The 20140-nt window shown below is 46.4% G+C and overlaps 1 protein-coding gene across 5 annotated transcripts in view; it reads right to left on the bottom strand.

The window, feature by feature from the left end:
• Positions 1 to 772: 772 nt before the first annotated feature.
• Positions 773 to 20140, bottom strand: part of HTT (huntingtin) — a 149231-nt gene continuing 129863 nt past the window's right edge. For all 5 annotated transcript variants that reach the window (XM_083151753.1, XM_083151766.1, XM_083151758.1 and 2 more), the window contains 11 exons: positions 19931 to 20013; positions 17445 to 17575; positions 17233 to 17362; positions 14731 to 14886; positions 13401 to 13591; positions 13149 to 13263; positions 10931 to 11144; positions 6688 to 6793; positions 5659 to 5821; positions 2625 to 2785; positions 773 to 1306 (listed from right to left, as the gene is read on the bottom strand). In XM_083151753.1, the coding sequence (XP_083007879.1) occupies positions 1093 to 1306; positions 2625 to 2785; positions 5659 to 5821; positions 6688 to 6793; positions 10931 to 11144; positions 13149 to 13263; positions 13401 to 13591; positions 14731 to 14886; positions 17233 to 17362; positions 17445 to 17575; positions 19931 to 20013 (1664 nt within the window). In that variant the 3' untranslated portion in view covers positions 773 to 1092. The remainder of the gene's footprint in view (positions 1307 to 2624; positions 2786 to 5658; positions 5822 to 6687; positions 6794 to 10930; positions 11145 to 13148; positions 13264 to 13400; positions 13592 to 14730; positions 14887 to 17232; positions 17363 to 17444; positions 17576 to 19930; positions 20014 to 20140) is intronic.

The raw sequence follows: 20140 nt of genomic DNA, 5'->3' as shown, positions 1-20140 counted from the left end.
CATAGTTCACCGCTATGATCGTATCAAGCTTGAAGATTCCAACAGTGAGACCGATGGCGACAGTACTGCTCTCAGAGCCTGGTACCGCGAGTTCTGCACGGTAGATATTTTACAATAAGAGTTTGTGTATTCCGTATAATAAAACCGACAACACTATGAACGAAGCGATAACCATGTTGTGTCCTGTATTAGTGCATGTCTGTGTAAATGATTTTCTATGAGTGGCTTTAATGAGATGACAATCTCTAGGCTGCATAAGGGCTACAAAACAGGCAGTACAGAGATCGGACGTAGCAGTGTAGCTTTGTAACTGGAAAGGACTATCATGAACTGTCAGTTTTACAATTATACATATTTTACATTATATAGAAATAGAAGATAAAACCATTTATGCCAATACCCAAATTAAGTGAGGGAAATGAGAGGATGAATGTAGCGCAAGTTCTTTACACCAGCTAAATGTATGTTGTAGCGGACAGGCTAACCCGGGAACCAATGTGACCCATCTCCTACAGCAACTGTGATTCGCCAGAGGCATTGACTATCCTGCCTCTTAATTAATACTCATCACACGTGAGGGTCACTATTGCTCATTGCGGTACTTGAGGGTAATAATCCAGTGCTAGGTTAGAAGTGGTACGCTAGATAATCCATAAGAATGGACTCCGCAAAGGGAGGTTTAGTAACACGCAGGACTGGACACATGAATATGGTTTAGTGGTGCAGGTTTGTGTTATTACAGACTCCCATGTAAAACACATAAAAGAAATAGGACATTTACATTCACTGTATTAAAGCAAAGATCTATTTGCAAATCAGAACATATGTACAAGAAGCAACATTCAGAGCAGAGTCACGGTTACTCCTGGGTGGGGTTGCAGAGTGAGAGTCACGGTTACTCCTGGGTGGGGTTGCAGAGTGAGAGTCACGGTTACTCTTGGGCGGAGTTGCAGAGTGAGAGTCACGGTTACTCCTGGGCGGGATTGGTGAGGTTGCTCGGGGACTTGAGGAGAGAGAGGTTGGTACATAGAGGAGCTGTAGCGTTTCCCTTGCTTTATGATGTCTGTCCTGTTGTTATTGCCAGTGTAGTGCTTAGAACACCGTGATCTTGTGGACATTCTGTAAGCACATCAGCAGGCTGTGATAGGGGCTCCCAGGGGCAGCCACCAGCTCAAACACTGACTGAAAGGCTCTGCGGTCCAGTTCTTCATCTATCTGGTGCCTGTAAAAGTCTATCGCCACTAAACAGAACAGGTTGATGTCCACTGGCTCCGATTTTCCCATTCTGCTGATCACATGTGGAAGACTTGACTGGAAGTTAAGGAAAATATAAATATAAGACAAGACATAACTGTAACCAGGCACCGAGTCGCTCCAGGGAGGCGGAGAAGAGTTGCTTACCTCCATCCAGGGGTGCGCCTGCTCCCTCCTGCCACCCTCCAGTGGCTGGTGCCCTAGGCAAATGCCTAAAGCTGCCTAGTGGTGGCGTCGGCCCTGACTGTAACACTAATGAATAGTTCTGAGTTGTTTCTCTGAAGCCGCAGGGTGTCAGAAATACAAACACACTCAACGGCAGTGCTTTGTGGATATGATGAGGGCGTGTAGCCAGTTACTTATCAGCTAGCATCCATTGTAGGCACCAACATCAGGCGATTGCCTGCACCTAGCATGTGGTAAGTGGCGAAGGTAACAATGACAGAATAGTGAAACTGAGTGAATGCATGAAATATGGGCGGACAGCCTCAGTGACATTCTGTCGGCAGCAAGTGTCTGGAATTGTGGTTGCATCACACAGGACTGAGGGACAGCAGCATTGTGTGGACTACAGAGAACAATGCCCTAAAAATCCACCATTGAGGATAGGTTTATAGCAGGGGTTGCCAAACCGATCCTCGAGATCTACCAACGGTCCACGTTTTCCAAATCACCTAGCTGGTGCACAGCTGTAGTCATTACTAACTGTCACATGACCCAAATCACCTAGCTGGTGCACAGCTGTAGTCATTACTGTCACCTGACCCAAATCACCTAGCTGGTGCACAGCTGTAGTCATTACTAACTGTCACATGACCCAAATCACCTAGCTGGTGCACAGCTGCAGTCATTACTAACTGTCACATTTTCAAACATGCTGCATTCACTCCTACTATAGATCCTCAGGTTGCCTGATATACATGAACTGTTGGTAGAACCTGAGGACAGGTTTGGCCACCCCTGCTCTAAAGTGCTCTTCCTAACTGCGTATTTCCTTACACCAGTAGACCCAAGTTTATGAGAAATCATTAAAAACCCCAACGCCGAACCAACTCCATTATGTGAATCATTAATGGCGCCTCAGGATTTCCACGAGAAATTGTTACCCATAGTTTAGCCCAGCATGGCTCAATGATATAAAGGGAGATGTATCAAAGCTTCTAAAGAGCAGAGAAGTGGTGAAGTTGCCCATAGCAACCAGTTAGCTTCTACCTATCACTTTAGAACCTTTAATACATTTCCCCCATAGGCTCATGCACTGTACAATGCATTAATGCCCCCTCTGCCTTTTCCCCCGAACGCTCTGGCGAGCCCCAGCCAGAGATGGCCTTGTTGCTGGGATTAGAGTAGACGGACACCATTAAGGATACATTGCAGAGATCCACTTGCTGGTAGAAGCGCTGACAAAGAAGCAGGAGAGGCTCCACATGGCCATGGCCACCGGTGTTCTCTGTGTGAAGTTGGAGAGGGACAGCATCACCCAGTCACGTACCATGGAGGACTGCCCGGTGGCGTGCAACGTCTGAAAGACCTGGAGAGGAGACATAGCTCATCACTAACAGACACATACCAACGTACAAGGGCATCCCCTACAAACGGTACACCGGAATCTGGGCGGACAGAAAAAGGATAACACAAAGCCTAAAATAACAGTTCCAAGAAGTGTCCCCTAACATGCCCCTAAATCCGTTATCTGCTCCCGAACGTGCAACATCTTTTTTTTTTGTTATAAATTCTTTATTTTGAAAAGTTGCCAACCTCCACAACACGTGCAGCGATAGTGAACAATCAATGACTCCACTGCGTTATTTAAGTCATTTCAAAGGTATACATGCAAAACGGACATACAAATGCAATATGGGTGAACATCAGATCTGCAATCTTAAGGTGCCCCCGCACTAGAACGATTTTTTGTCCGATTTCCGATATATCGGCCGATGTTTACCGATAATCGGTCGAAAATCGGCCGATTTCGGTCCGATGCGCGCTCCCGTGGATCTTTTGCTAAATCTTCTGATCTCACGTGCTGCATGAAAGATCAGAAGATTTAACAAAAGATCCAAAGGTACGCACACGGGATCTTAAGAAAAATCTTTGGTACAGATGTGCGCTTGCCTGAAATCTTTTGTCCAAGACAGGCAAAGATTTGAAGGCTAATTTATGCCCACATCTTATGATCGCAGATCTTTCTAGTGTGTGGGCACTTTTACCGTTGTACTGGTGGGTACCAAGGATGAATAGGACCTGGCTGTTTTACCAGGACACCGGCTTCTGCACAAATTGCAACAGTATTCAACTATCAATTAACATGCGCATATACAGTTGCCATATTAGAACAGATGAAGAGATTACAGTCTTGGGGAATATGACTCGGTCTTCCTCAATTGTTTAGAACAGAGCATATTACTGGTGACTTATATTTAATTCCCTGGAACGCTGCAGTCAAACAAACAAAATAAAGACGCCTAAGTCGCACACGGAAACCCCGCTCGTGCGGTATTTAAACACGCACTATATTCACTATGTTTGTCAATTTATGTATGTTCTTTTATATTTCGCAGTTTTAAGTATATCCAAATAAAGGCTACATTTTATCTTATTGTGGTTATTTTTCCTGAGTTTCTGTCCTCACAATTATTCTACTACAACTGTAGTCAGTGGTAGCACACCCCTGAGAGGTATTATCATTTAATATATATATATATATATATATATATATATATATATATATATATATATATATATATAAATATAAGCAGGGGGCCACAAAACAGATCGAACAATTGATACACTCAGTCCTGTGCGACAGACTCTACCATCCTGTCGTATGTAAATCCTATGGATTCTAGCTCTGCAGATTCTAGCTCTGTCCAAACTGTCAATTTGCATGTGTAAGTTTGCCCTTGGATGACCTGCAGCAGGTGGCGCAGTAACGCATCCGGTTATTGCTACCTGTGGAGATTAATATACTTCTCTTACAAAACCTAAAATGTCTCTGCACGTCCCTTTACTCTGAAACGCCGGTATCATGGTGTTAACCTGTTCCCGGACACTTGGATCTGGATATATTGCACTGCAGGGCAGCGTGGCAGAGGGATTTGGCAGAAATCCTATTTCCGCTGGCTCGGTGCAGAGCCGGCAGGTAGCAGCAGGGCAGATAATCAGAAGGCTTCTCAGGTAGTGTGAGAACAACCTTATATTACTACGGCAATTCCACTGCACCCTATTACTGGAGGGAACATTTCCTTAGTACAATACGGGGGATATTTCAGAAAATAGATTGAATAAAAACTTCAGTGATAAAGTAGCGATGGCAATATTTAACCTGATATTGCTAATAAATGTATAATAAGTACAGTGTGCATTTCACTTTGTGTCATTAAAATTGTAATGCCTCTTGTATACATTAGCGAGGATCTGCCTGCTTTTTGGTACCTGCCAGCCTGCGAAACCTGAAGCAGGCCGGCCGTGGGATCAGAACACGCAGGTCCAGGAAGTCTGCGTTCCGCCAATGCAGAATTCAGGACCAGCCACGTCTTCAAAAATGTGTGCAATACAGCCCTGTTCTGAAGAAAAGTGCCAAGCGCCACACACATCCAGCACCCCAAAAACCGCAGCAGGTCAATCGTGCTGCGGCCGGACAGGGGGTGTGATCAACATTACAAGAAGTGTTCCGCTCATGTGCAGAACAAATCTTATGCTTGCGAAAACACCCAAAACGTTGTATTTGTACGCAATACTAATGGTTTGCTTTCAAAAACAAATAAGGCCCATAGACCGGTGGTGCAACCTATGTAATAAAATGGAATGTTAATAAAAAATGATGTCATACTATTAGACTCTAACCCCTCCCACCAAAGTCAGAGATGCACAGGAAAGAGTGGGGGCTGTTATAGAGAGAGAGACAGAAGTGGTGTGAAAGTGAGAAAATACAAAACAAGACAGAGCGTATTTTATATACAGTTCGTATGTTATATAAATCTGTTATTTTGGATTAGCTCCTTCATGACAGAATATTTCTTCCCCTACAGAGAAGACAGACAGACAGACACTTTCAAGATCTTAAATATCTTTTTTGTAGTGACCGGGAGAGAATGATTATTATTTAAAAAAATAAATAAAATGAAACAAAAAAACTGAAGGAAGAGAATGCTTTCATTAGTGCCAAATAAACGGAACCATTCTAGAATAAATAAATGTACCCAGACACAAGGGGGCAAACGATGGGCATCATGCACGATCAGGGAATTCATGCTCACACAAAGACCTTTGTTATGGATAAAATCATACGAGCTGTTGAAATCTGGGCTCTAGAACCAATTTACATCATCTATGATCTGATGGGAGCTGCCATATTGTGGCGTGGCCTGACACGAGGCACCGGCCTTGCTGTCGCAGCCTTACCTTGTAAACAACAGTCGCCATAAACTGTGGGTAGGGCTGCTGGTTGGATAAAAACTCCCCGATGACTTTGTTCATTACGTCCTGAGGAGGAAAAAAGTCATCCAAAAATTGGGGGAGAATCCTCGCCACCACTCTGGCCTCAAAAGGAAATCCTTTTCTTATCCTAATGCAACGAAATACAATAAAAAACGGTTTATAATGAAAAAAAAACAAAACAAGAAAGTTGTGAAGGTCTAATTCAATTACAATTGAGCTGCCAGTTACCATAGTCCGATATTGCTCGCAGGATGGATAGTATTGACCGCATACACCTGCGACTGATTGTCCGATCCTCCTACACCGGGCAGTGAAGGGGGTGGGGGTGATTTTGCGCGACCACACCTCCCTGATTTAACAACAGCCCCTACAGTACCCAGGCCTCATTTTAACGGCACTACCAGAAGGGCTGAACAGCAGCTGTTTTAATGGAAGGGGTCACCCTCCTACTGAATAAACAATAATTAACGGAAGAGGAACAGCCCTGGGAAGTGCCAGGAGAATATATTGTAAACAGAGATTATATTGTTAGAAAATACCAGATGATAATAAGAATTCTGCTCGGATCTCCCTAATCTACAAACATAAACAACTCTGCGTCAAATATGGCTCAAAGCCACTAGAAACTGTTCTGACGGCTTATGAAGTTAATCTGTCCTTAAGGGTAATATTTTTCGCATGCAGGGTAAACACTGGCTACTTTTACACGTTGCCCACAAATGTTGTGCAACAGCATTATTGAAATGCAATGTAGTATGGAGTTAGTGATGTGTGTGCGCATCATAGTAAAAGGACCCATCTCTTGGTAGTAAGGCATTAATCAACAGACATACAGACGCGTCCCCTTACTATGTTGTTGCGTTTTCTGCCGCGTTAGGCAGCGATTGTTCGCTCCTGTGGTTCTCCCATGCTAGGTGAATGGATAGTAAGTGCGTGGGCATTGGAGCAACGCTATAAGTGGATAAATCTGTGTACATCTCATCCCTCTGTTACCTGTCGAAAAGCACAGACACCCGCTCCATGGCTACGATAACGGATTCACTATCTGGGACGGCCGGATTAGCCTCTGATGTGCGGCCGGGGCTGATCTTCTCCTTTCCTGGATACGACAAAAAAAGAAACCCCCCAATTGGTTAATAAGGGTCCCGCAGTCCTGTACTCTAATGACCCACATAATAGGGTAAACAGCCAATAGTAAGCAGATAATTGCTGGGCACTGATGGCTGTGCCAAAGATTTACCACACACATTACTACTATGGAAGAAACACTGGTAGTATCAGGGTTAATATACTATTCAGAATGAGGATCAGCAGAGAGACGGGGATCAGCAGAGAGACGGGGATCAGCAGAGAGATGTATCGCATGAGGGACGGGGTTCAGCAGAGAGACGAATCACATGAGGGACGGGGATCGGCAGAGAGACGTGTCACATGAGGGACGGGGATCAGCCGAGAGACACCAATGTAGTGGATGGTGAATGTTTTACACTGTACATTTTTGTTAAATAAAATCGAACTGTACCATACTCCTCTATACTCACATAGTGACTCTTGCCCAACTATCTTATCCTAGCGAGTTAGTGAATTATTTCTAGTACTCAAAATAGGATTATTTTGTTTCTTTTTGTCGCTGTAGAGTAATGTATGGAATCCACAATGTCCACATGGATCACCATGTTGGCATTCTCATAATGTCCACCATGTTCTTATCTGTAATGGTGCCATGTGAAGTATTTACATTGTCAGATCACCAATGGTCAGGTTTAGTCACTATCGTAAGTGTTCAGAACTAGGGAGAGATTGGAGTTAGGATGCTGGGTGGAGGATAGGAGTTAGACACTAGGGGTAGGTTACAGCGTTACAAGCTTATGTTAGGAACTATGGGAAGGTTAGGATTACGGTGCTGGGGGGAGGTTAGCGTTATGATGTTGGATGGAGGTTAGGGTTAGGATGCTGGAGGTTAGGGTTAGGATGCTGGGTGAAGGTTAGGGTTAGGATGATAGAGGCTAGGGTTAGGATGCTGGGTGAAGGTTAGGATGCTGGGTGAAGGTTAGGGTTAGGATGCTGAGTGAAGGTTAGGGTTAGGATGATAGAGGTTAGGGTACGGCACGAGAGGGAGGTTAGGATGCTGGGTGAAGGTCAGGGTTAGGATGCTGGGTGAAGGTCAGGGTTAGGATGCTGGGTGAAGGTCAGGGTTAAGATGCTGGGTGAAGGTCAGGGTTAGGATGATAGAGGTTAGGGTAAGGCAGGAGAGGGAGGATAGGGTGCTGGATGAAGGTTAGGGTTAGGATGCTGGATGAAGGTTAAGGTTAGGATGCTGGGTGAAGGTTAGGGTTAGGATGCCGGATGAAGGTTAGGGTTATGATAGAGGCTAGGGTACGGCATGAGAGGGAGGTTAGGATGCTGAATGAAGTGTAGGGTTAGGATGCTGGGTGAAGTGTAGGGTTAGGATGCTGGGTGAAGTATAGGGTTAGGATGCTGGGTGAAGGTTAGGATGCTGGGTGAAGGTTAGGATGCTGGGTGAAGGCTAGGGTTAGGATGCTGGGTGAAGGTTAGGATGCTGGGTGAAGGTTAGGGTTAGTATGCTGGGTGAAGGTTAGGGTTAGGATGATAGAGGTTAAAGTACGGCACGAGAGGGAGGTTAGGATGCTGGGTGAAGGTCAGGGTTAGGATGATAGAGGTTAAAGTACGGCACGAGAGGGAGGTTAGGATGCTGGGTGAAGGTCAGGGTTAGGATGCTGGGTGAAGGTCAGGGTTAGGATGCTGGGTGAAGGTCAGGGTTAGGATGATAGAGGTTAGGGTAAGGCAGGAGAGGGAGGATAGGGTGCTGGATGAAGGTTAGGGTTAGGATGCTGGATGAAGGTTAGGGTTAGGATGCTGGATGAAGGTTAGGGTTAGGATGCTGGATGAAGGTTAGGGTTAGGATGCTGGATGAAGGTTAGGGTTAGGATGCTGGGTGAAGGTTAGGATGCTGGGTGAAGGTTAGGATGCTGGATGAAGTTTAGGGTTATGATAGAGGCTAGGGTACGGCATGAGAGGGAGGTTAGGATGCTGGGTGAAGTGTAGGGTTAGGATGCTGGGTGAAGTATAGGGTTAGGATGCTGGGTGAAGGTTAGGATGCTGGGTGAAGTGTAGGGTTAGGATGCTGGGTGAAGGTTAGGGTTAGGATGCTGGGTGAAGGTTAGGGTTAGGATGCTGGGTGAAGGTTAGGATGCTGGGTGAAGGTTAGGATGCTGGGTGAAGGCTAGGGTTAGGATGCTGGGTGAAGGTTAGGATGCTGGGTGAAGGTTAGGGTTAGTATGCTGGGTGAAGGTTAGGGTTAGGATGATAGAGGTTAAAGTACGGCACGAGAGGGAGGTTAGGATGCTGGGTGAAGGTCAGGGTTAGGATGCTGGGTGAAGGTCAGGGTTAGGATGATAGAGGTTAAAGTACGGCACGAGAGGGAGGTTAGGATGCTGGGTGAAGGTCAGGGTTAGGATGCTGGGTGAAGGTCAGGGTTAGGATGATAGAGGTTAGGGTAAGGCAGGAGAGGGAGGATAGGGTGCTGGATGAAGGTTAGGGTTAGGATGCTGGATGAAGGTTAGGGTTAGGATGCTGGATGAAGGTTAGGGTTAGGATGCTGGATGAAGGTTAGGGTTAGGATGCTGGATGAAGGTTAGGGTTAGGATGCTGGGTGAAGGTTAGGATGCTGGGTGAAGGTTAGGATGCTGGATGAAGTTTAGGGTTATGATAGAGGCTAGGGTACGGCATGAGAGGGAGGTTAGGATGCTGGGTGAAGTGTAGGGTTAGGATGCTGGGTGAAGTATAGGGTTAGGATGCTGGGTGAAGGTTAGGATGCTGGGTGAAGTGTAGGGTTAGGATGCTGGGTGAAGGTTAGGGTTAGGATGCTGGGTGAAGGTTAGGGTTAGGATGCTGGGTGAAGGTTAGGATGCTGGGTGAAGGTTAGGATGCTGGGTGAAGGTTAGGATGCTGGGTGAAGGTCAGGGTTAGGATGCTGGGTGAAGGTCAGGGCTAGGATGGTGGGTGGACAGCTAGGGCTAAAGGCTGGCATTAGGGATAGGGGAAGAATACTCACCAGAATGTCTCCACCTGGGACCGGGAAGACTACGCTGGACACGTGGTGAGCAAATAAGAGACCACTAGACTACCATGGATGGATTGCTGACAGTGCATCGTGCTAACATGTATCTGTATATACACGTGTCAAAAAAGGTCACGGTCGACAATTCCACCATGTGTACAATCTCATGTTGAAATAAGTAAGTCTATCTAATGTACTAGTCAGTATGGCTGAATAAATGATGGGTAACTTGTACAGGGCAGGGCTAGTCCAAGTGTGCGCTAGTAAGAACACCAGCTACTGCACTGCAATAATCAGAGGGGTGTGGTGATGTACCTCAATAATCAGAGGGGTGCGGGTCATATGGTCATACTGATGCAAGTTATGGGTGCATTCAGGCCCCATTCCGGTGTTTGGGGCTCTGCGCATGTGCATGGTACAGTATATTAATCACATGTGCAGCTCCCCATTGCGTATGGCTTCAGAGACTTGCATACTCGCTAAGCCGTTCGCAAGGATCGGGGAGGCCCGGGGGTGTACAGCGGCAGGCATTGAGGTCACCCAGTGTTTTATGGACGTTCCCATGGCTACGCGGGCAGGCTGATGTCACCGACTTATTTGCGAAAGCATGAGAAATCATTCAATGCTCAGAATGATTTCTTCTGCTGTGGAGACATGCAAGGGGATGTGTTAACGTTACACATCCCCTCGCATGTTAAAGAGGGGAATCGTTGGCCGTCTCTGGTGCCAACCAGAATCACCCCCTTAGTTCTGTGTACAGAGCGTGAGTGCCTTCTGTGTCCTGTCTCTGCAGCTGTGTGATAAGTGATGATCGCTGTGCGGATGACATGATCTCTGCAGTCACCAAGGAGTCCCCATGCTGCTTCTCTCTCTTTGAAGTATAAGTGTGGCGCAGACGCGCCTGTAACCAGTAGCATCATCCAAAAGCGTTCTATACACAGGGCTAGGCGACCTTTTGTCTCAGCAGTTCCTCAGAGGCTAGGTTCAGATCACAAGATAATGACAGGACGTACTGTACTACTCCTGGCTGCATCACACACGCTGCTGGTTTATAGGCCTCAGACTGCCAGCGTTTGTATATTGCCCCAGGCGACCGAGTACATTATACATGAATAGCTATATCTGTACATGAATAAGGCCATGTCATCCCCCCACCTGTGTACATGCACGTCAGCATCAATCCTAATGCGGTCATCGCTCTGTGGGGACTGTGCATATTGACTCTGTCAACGCTCAGTTTTACAAGTGCTTCCCCGTCCAGCCTGGACAGCTGCTCGGATAGGAGGAGGCGTTCCAGCCCCCTCAGGACGCAGTGATAGATCATAGAGGGTGTGGACTCTTCGCTGCCGGACACCATCACTCCGCACATCTAAGAAGAGACAAGAAACAGGTCATCCTACTGATAACAGCTCATAACCACAACTCTATGCTGCTCAATGCTGGGGCTGTGAGAGAACGATGCACTGGATTACATATCACAGGTATGGCTACTGGATCCGTTATCCAGCACACTCAGAGTTCTCGGGATGAGAGAAATGCCATATTCTCCCACACTGCCCTTCTCATTACACTGGACAGCAGTGCTCCTCGCAGTGATTGTAGGAGGAGACAATTGCAGATCATGTCTGTGTGTGTGTTACATTATTACACAGCCGCAACAGGTCATTATGGATTTCTATATCTGGCTGAATGGATTTTCTGTATGACCTCAAGTACCCAAACCACATCCCTGTATAAAAAGCTGTAGTGACTACCTAACGAGCAATAAGTCACGTGACACAATCATGTGACTGTTCTTAAAGAGGACAAAGTAAGTAAGCAAAGACACAATAAAAAAAGGTGTAACATCATACTACTACAAATACATAGCGGCAAAGTATATAACATAGTATCCTCATTTCCAGGCTGGACTACTGTAACCTCCTGCTATGTAGAATCCCTGACAAATGCCTCTCCAGTGATAAAGCCCGGCTCATCTTCCTCACCAAATACCCTACATCCAGCTCCCCCCTATCTACTAGCCCTCAACTGGCTTCCCTTCCCTTTCAGAATCCAATTCAAGCTTCTCACACTAACTTACAAAGCTCTCACCCAAACCTCTCCCGATTACATCTCTGACCTGATCTCCCTTTGCTCTCCTGCCTGTCCCCTTTGATCTGCTAATGCCTCTCCTGCCTGCTGATTACTTTCTCCCATTCCTGCCACCAAGACTTGTCACGTGCTGCTCCCTATCTCTAGAATCCTCTCTCAGACTCTCCACCTCTCTAAAAAGAAACTTAAAAAAAGGCTCTGAAGACGCACTTCTTCACCAAACCTATCCCACTCTCTGTTCCATGCTCAATGTCTACCCCATCTATGTGGCCCCTGTCTGTCTGGCCCTCCCTGTTAGAATGCAAGCTCTCGCGAGCAGGGCCCTCTACCCTCATGTGCTTTTCCTTCTCTTAATAAAGCATCTTTGATGGCACCCAATACTGCATTTTTGTGCCACATTGATACTTATTCCAGTGTCCTCTGCTGATGCAGCTGTGGTTATGTACCCTGTAATTGTCCTCTATTGTATTCAAGTGTAAGTCACTGCTTTGATTATTTGTCTATGTACTCTGCAATTGGGCGATGCGGATCCCTTGTGGCGCCGTATTAATAAAGGTTAATATAATAACAACCTACAGTAATTACATTATCTGTCTTTAAAAAAACAAAAAAAGAAAACATTTTTTTAGATGACAACAAGTGATTGGCTACAGCTGGCATCGGAATTTTATTTCCAGTAGGATCAGTTTAACCTCTTCAGTGGCAATCCCAAGAATTTTCTGGGCTGTGCCTCAGTGCCCAGTCTGGCAAGCCCGGAAAATTCTCGGGATTGCCACTGTTTGGAGTTCACTCTGATCTCAGGCAGCGTCGCGCTGCCTGGCTCTCTCCCCTCTGCGGCGTCGCCTCCTCCCCCCCCTCCCCTCCGGGTTTTCAATAGAAGTCCCCGGCGCCGGCTTATGACAAGCCGGCTGCCGGGGACAGCGATGCGGTGGGGGGGGGGGGGGGGGGGGGGGGCGCAGGTCCGGGCAGCCGCTGATTGACAGTTCAGCGGCGCTGCCCGGACCCAGGGGGTTAGTGGTGGTTTTTTTTTTAAAGGGAGCGCTCCCCATAAAAAAACTCGCCCAGTGGGGAGCGCTCCCAAAAAAAACCCCACCACTGAAGGGGTTAATGCAGGAGACAAAGGGTCAGTTGTAAGGACCAACACAGCAGCCAGTTATGCTTCTAAAATAGATCAGCCTAGGATGTATTACGAGGGCCAGATGTGGCACAAACCAGCATTTCCAGTCTCACCCGATTGTAGCAAAGTACTGTACAAGCAATGAGTAGGCCACTGTATTCCTACCTGTATAATGCCTGCAGTGAACTCTGACCCTACATCCAAGGGGTAGTTCTCGATTAAGTAGAACGCGGCGGCGCACATAATGAGTACGTGCTGCTGGTTATGAAGATTTACACAGCTAGAAAAAAAGAAAAAGACAAGGATATATGACAAGGCAATGCGATATAAATGTATGGGTGGATACAAATGCTGCTGACTGGAGTTGCAGTAATACATACAGGCCATAAGGCAACGAGATAGACGTAAGACACTCACTGTGCGATTCCCCTCAGGTTAGAGAGCAGGTAATCACTGATGATTGGGATGAGCTGCTTGGCGGTGTCATCTAGAAGATCACACTCCAGCACATAGAGGATCCCGTGTAAGGCCCCAATGCGGCTGGGCATGTGAGTACTACGCAGCGCCGTCTCCAGTAATCGGCTGACAGGCTCAGCTATAGCCTTATCCTGGGAACACAATGGTACAATGAGTCAGTCATGGCAACAACAAAAATATCTCATTATTATATTATTCATAACGCACACACAATTCCTGCAAAGCTTTGCAGTGTACATTTTGCCATTCACATCAGTCCCTACCCCAGTGGAGCTTACATTCTATATTCCCTACCACATGTACACGCACACACAGACATTCTAGGGTTAATTTTTGTTGGGAGCCAATTAACCTACCAGTTTAATTTTTGGATTGTGGGAGGAAACCGGAGTACCCGGTGGAAACCCGCACAAGTACGGGGAGAATATACAAACTCCGCACAGTTAGGGCCAAGGTGGGAATAGACCCCATGACCTCAGCGCTGTGAGGCAGTAATGCTAACCATTACTTTATCCCTGATGCCCTGTATGCATCAACGCAGACATATTCATTTAACAGGAAGCATTAAATCAGGGGAAAAGCAGCCTATCTAGTCAATGGGAACTGGCGATATCCCATCGTAATGCGATTATTGACAGGAATCCAATTAAAAATCTATGGAAATAACTAAAGATCAGAGTTCATAAGAAGAGGCCTCCAGAACCTTCAAGATTCCAAGACTGCGTGGAAGATTTATTAATCTATGGACATCTATGGTTGGATCTCTTTGCATGTGCAGATTGCAGGGGTTGTTGCTGACATTTGGTGAAGATGAAGACGTCATAAATATATTTACTAAGAAAACTGTTGATGTGCACTATATATATATATATATATATATATATATATATATATATACATATATATATATATATATATACACATACATACATACATATACATATATATACATACACACACACACACACACACACACACACACACACACACACACACACACACACACACACACACACACACACACACACACACACACTTGGTGGATACAGAATGATTAACCACCGATAGACACAATCCACCACACTGCAGCTACTGTGCTCCCTCCTGGGTTTTGCTGAGGGAGCTGCTAATGGAACGGGCAACAGGAGGGGTGACACATCCTGCTCAGCGTGCAGTGCATTCATGTCACCAATTAAGAGGGCAGAGAGTCTTTCAGAGCGCTCCCTCCACACTGAGTAATAGAGCTTCAGGCCACTAGAGCTCCTCTTACCATTCCCAGCACGGCCGCAGCTTTGCAGATTGCAGGCACCAGATACTGACTGAGAATTTCATCCTCTGATGGGTGCTGTTTCTGGAGCTCGGTTAGAGCCGTGTACATCATCTCAAACTGATTCCTCTCGGTGAACAAATCAGACACGGCCAGCAGCTGCAGGGGGCAGAACACTAATAACACAACAGTCTGTCCTCATCCTAAACATTTTCCAGGTTATCAAAGGAATATAGAGTAAGGAAAGCGCAGACACATTCGCTGAGCACCGTACATAATAACTATATACAGGCAGTACTTTAGGAATTACAGGCTAATCCTGACAACTGTGCATCTCTGTAAACTTATATACTGTAAATGTTGTATGCGTTAAAGCAAAGGTGTAATACTGTCCATTGCACGCTTAGGGGGAGATGTATTAAAGTTTATAAAAAGGACAAGTGGATATTAGAATTTGCCCAAAGCAGATGGTTACACCCCCCCACCCCCCGAGCCTCTTGCCACCCGCAGTCTTATGACCTATTAGACCGGAAACAGTTCTTTATTTTCATAGATGAACCCAACATGGAACACGAAAAACTTGAAGACATTCACGTAAAGGTATCTTTCAGATCGCACAATTCTTTCCCATAAAGACAGACACTCACCTAGCAGGTGGTCCCTATTTTTATGTAAAGGTTTCTTTAATGTAGATAAGAAGTGGAGAAGTACCTACACCTCCCTACCAACATTCTGGGGACGGCTCGCCTTTGCTCCCTTCATTCCGGGTGAGGAGACTGGAGGTTGATCTTGTGTGTGGTGTCCAAATTTTATTAAGTTTTAAAATAAATCTGTGTTTACCTTTATTTGAGTTGGATCATCCCCCTTGACACACCATAAGCGTCATGCCACCTCTATTACACCTGTTCCCACCATGACAGCCTGAGGTCCACCTGTTCTGTACCCACCAGCCTTATCCAACTATACCCTACACCTGATACACAGGCTCCGGTCATACAGCATGCCAGCCCTTGTCCCCATGAAATTCAGCCTTTTGTTAGCCGCCATTACAACTTCCTACATCATTCGGTGGTAGTCAGTGGGGGAAACAGACCGATCACTAGGTGGTCTGCAATGGTCTACATGCCCACAACTCATTTGGCCTAGTTGTGAATGGATACAAAGGTATGCCCAACTCCGGATCACCAGTACATGTAATTGGCAATGGAGCAGGGAAAAAGAAACTACAAGATTCTTCCGCAAAATGGATGTGTGCAAATTTTTCTTACGTATCATCTCATGATTCCCATCACTCGCAAATAAGAAGTGGTGTGCATTTTGTGGCACCGTCATAAATGAATGTTAATTAGTTCAATGCTGCCCACAACGCATCCTGCCGTTAAAGCCGCCTCCAACAGAGTCACTCATGCTGACAAATCCAAAGCTCAAAACCATTCAACTGCATGTAAAGCACAAAGCCATCATGCCACCAAGCCCAAATCATCCAACTACTCATATCACATCCAAAGAATCCAGCCAATGGCTTCTCCAGGCGTATCTAGCCAATCACACTGAGCCCAGGACAACCAGCAACTTACACTGCCACCAACGTATCTAGCCAATCACACAAAGCCCAGAACATCAAGCCATTCATGGTGCCTCCAAAGCATCTAGCCAATCACACCGAGGCCCAGAACATCTAGCCATTCACATTGCCTCCAACACACCGAGCCAGTCACAGTGAGCCCAGGACAACCAGCCATTCATGGTGCCTCCAACGCATCTATCCAATCACACCGAGCCCAGAACATCCAGCCATTTACGGTGCTTCCAATGCATCTAGCCAATCACACCGAGCCCAGGACATTCAGCCATCCACACTGCCTCTAACACACCTAGCCAGTCACTTTGAGCCCAGAACATCTTGCCAATCACGCTGCCTCCAACGCATAGTCACTCATGCTGACACATCCAAAGCCAAAACCATTCAACTGCATGTAAAGCATAAAGCCATCATGCCACCAAGGCCAAAGCATCCAACTACTCATATCACGTCCAAAGTATCCAGCCAATGGCTGCTCTTAGCGCATCTAGCCAGTCACACCAAGCACAGAACATCCAGCAACTCACTCTGCTTCCGAAGCATCTAGCCAATCACTCAGAGTCCAGAACATCCAGCCAATCATGCTGCATCCAATGCATCTAGCCATTTACACCAAGCCCAGAACATCCAGCAACTCACGCTGCCTCCAACACACCTACCCAGTCACTCCGAGCCCTGAACATCCAGCCAATCATGCTGCATCCAATGCATCCAGCCATTCATGCTGCTTCTAGTTAGTCATACTGAGGCCATAACATCCAGCTATTCCCACTGCCCCCAACATGAAGTCATTCACACCATGTCCAAACCACTGTGATACTATATTAACTTTAAAATGGAAGAAGCAGCTAGAACAATACAAACACCTGCATACTTAAACCTTCTTTATCACAGGTACTTATTCACCTACTCCTGTGACTTACCGATCTCACCACCTCACTGATCAGAATGACCGGAGTCTTCTTGCCGGTACTAGTTGGGAGAATCCACTGGCTGTACAGCTCAAGAAGGAACTGTGAACAGGAATGTATATCCACTCCAGCACGGTGCTTCCTGGAAGTGGTCAGAAAGGACATACAGTAACAGTGTACAGGGATCAGCTGGGAGAAAGAAAAAAAAAAAAGACAGGCTGTACCTGGAGTTTATTGGAGATACTGGAGGTGAAGACGGGGCTGGAACATCATTCTCATCTTCTTCATCTTCATCGAGTTCCTCAGGTCTCAGTGGGGTGATGTTGTTTCCCAGCCAGACAGAGTGTATAGAGACCTGGAACATGGACAGTTGCATTGAAGCAGTAGACACACAGAAGACCTAAAGCACCGCTTATGAATGTTGACACTTTAATACAGAAGGATTTTTATTTGAAAGATCTTATTGCACAATATACACTATATGGACAAAAGTATTCAGTTGACTGACCATTACACCAACAAGGACTGTATTGGCATTGTATTCAAATACATATACTGTAATATGGAGCTGGGCCCCCTTTTACAGCTAGAACATCTTCCACTTTTCTCGGAAGGCCTTCCACAGGATTTTGGAGTGTTTGTGTGGAATCATTCTGTAGAGAATTTATGAGGTGAGGCACTGATGTTGAACGAGAAGGCCTGGGCTCACAGTCTCCATTTCAGTACATCCCAAAGGTGCTCAATGGGTTTGAGGCCAGGGCTCTGTGCAGGCCAGTCATGTTCTTCCACACCAAACTTACCAATTCATGTCTTTATAGTCCTCGCTTTGTGCACTGGGGCACAGTCATGTTTAGGGTGGCCAATCCCAGGATTGGCGGGATCCTGGGATTTGGCCCCCAATCCGCGGATTTCTGGAATAGACTGCACATGCGCAGTCTAATGCCGGGCAGCGTCTGAGCACGCGCACAGACGCTGCCCGGCTTCTCTTGTCCACGGCAGTGCGGTTCTGTGCAGTGTGATTAGGTCAGAGTTCCCGATGCGCAGGCCACACAGCCCGCCTCGATCCTGGCGCGCTGCTCGCCTGCCTAGTTCTGTTGCATCCTGACTCCGGCCCGGCTCCTGGACAAACAACCCGCTCACCTGGCTCCTGGACACACTTCAATGCACTGTAATGTAACGCAATGCAATGTAAGTAAATATGAGGGACGGCCGGGCGTTTTTTTTTTTTATTAGGAAAGCCAATCCCGAGATTGAGCATTTTTCAATCCCGAATCCCGGAGTTGAAAAAACGCCCAGGGATTGGCTTCCCTAGTCGCATGCTGGATTAAAATAAGGGCCTTCCCCAAACTGTTGCCACAAAGTTGGAAGCATAGCATTGCTTTACAGCACTGTTTCCGAGGCTTGGCGTTGGGCTTGCATGTAGCTGCTTGGCCAGGGAAACTTCTTCCATTAAGCTCCTGCCACACGGTTTATGTACTTACATTAATGTCAGTGGAATTTATGAACTCTTCAGCTATGAAATCAGCAGAGCAGTGCCGACTTTTACGCACCGTGCTCCTTAGCAGGCATCGATCCCGCTTTGTGATTTTTACATGGTCTTCCGATTCATGCGGAGTCGCTGTTATTCCTAAATGCTTCAACTTTCTAACAATATCAATTACGTGTGACAAACCATTTTACTGCAGAGGTGGCCGCCTATCACAATACCACGCAAAGGTGGCATTCTATCACAGTACCACCCAAAAGGTGGCATCCTATCACAGTACCACGCAAAAGGTGGCATCCTATCACAGTACCACGCAAAAGGTGGCATCCTATCACAGTACCATGCAAATGTGGCATCCTATCACAGTACCATGCAAAAGGTGGCATCCTATCAAGGTACCATGCAAAAGGTGGCATCCTATCAAGGTACCACAGAAATGTGGCATCCTATCACGGTACCACGCAAAGGTAACGTCCCATCACAGTACCACGCAAAGGTGGCGTCCCATCACAGTACCACGCAAAGGTGGCGCCCCATCACAGTACCACGCAAAGGTGGCGTCCCATCACAGTACCACGCAAGGTGGCGTCCCATCACAGTACCACGCAAAGGTGGCGTCCCATCACAGTACCACGCAAAGGTGGCGTCCCATCACAGTACCACGCAAAGGTGGCGTCCCATCACAGTACCACGCAAAGGTGGCGTCCCATCACAGTACCACGCAAAGGTGGCATCCTATCAAGGTACCACGCAAAGGTGGCGTCCCATCACAGTACCACGCAAAGGTGGCGTCCCATCACAGTACCACGCAAAGGTGGCGTCCCATCACAGTACCACGCAAAGGTGGCATCCCATCACAGTACCATGCTTGAAGTCACTGAGCTCTTCAGAACGAACCATTTTGTATCACAGATGTTTGAAAATGGAGACTGCATGGCTAGGTGCTAGATTGTATACACCTGTGGCAACAGATCTGATTGAAACACCTGAATTAAATCATTAACATGTGTGACCAAATCCTTTTGTCCATATAGTGTACATGACATTATCCTTACAAAAAGTTACAGGAATATCTGACCTCTATTTGGACGTCAATCCCATGTATTAATATAGCGTATTTTTGCATATTGGTTTATTCTGCAAAGAAGTACAACGCTGCTTTAAGTAGGCAACACAAACTATAACAGATAATAGGAAAAAAACAACCCGCCACAAACTGCTCACCTGACCCAACTTATAGCTCATGTTCCCAATTTCCCGTTCCGTATTGATCTGCAATAAGAGCTTCTCGTGGCTTATAAGAGCGCCTGAAACGGATAGCAAATAAAGTAATTGAACCACATCTCTCCTGACACATCAAACAATATAAAATGTTTCCTGCTTCCAAAAATAATTATGTGTAGCGAAAGCAAGGATGGGGGCAGTATGCGACAA

The sequence above is a fragment of the Crinia signifera genome, chromosome 1 (assembly GCF_055691185.1).
Source record: "Crinia signifera chromosome 1, ASM5569118v1, whole genome shotgun sequence".
Classification (NCBI taxonomy): Eukaryota; Metazoa; Chordata; class Amphibia; order Anura; family Myobatrachidae; genus Crinia; species Crinia signifera.
The sequence above is the reverse complement of the archived record's forward strand: the minus strand, read 5'-3'. Positions and strand labels throughout refer to the sequence as shown.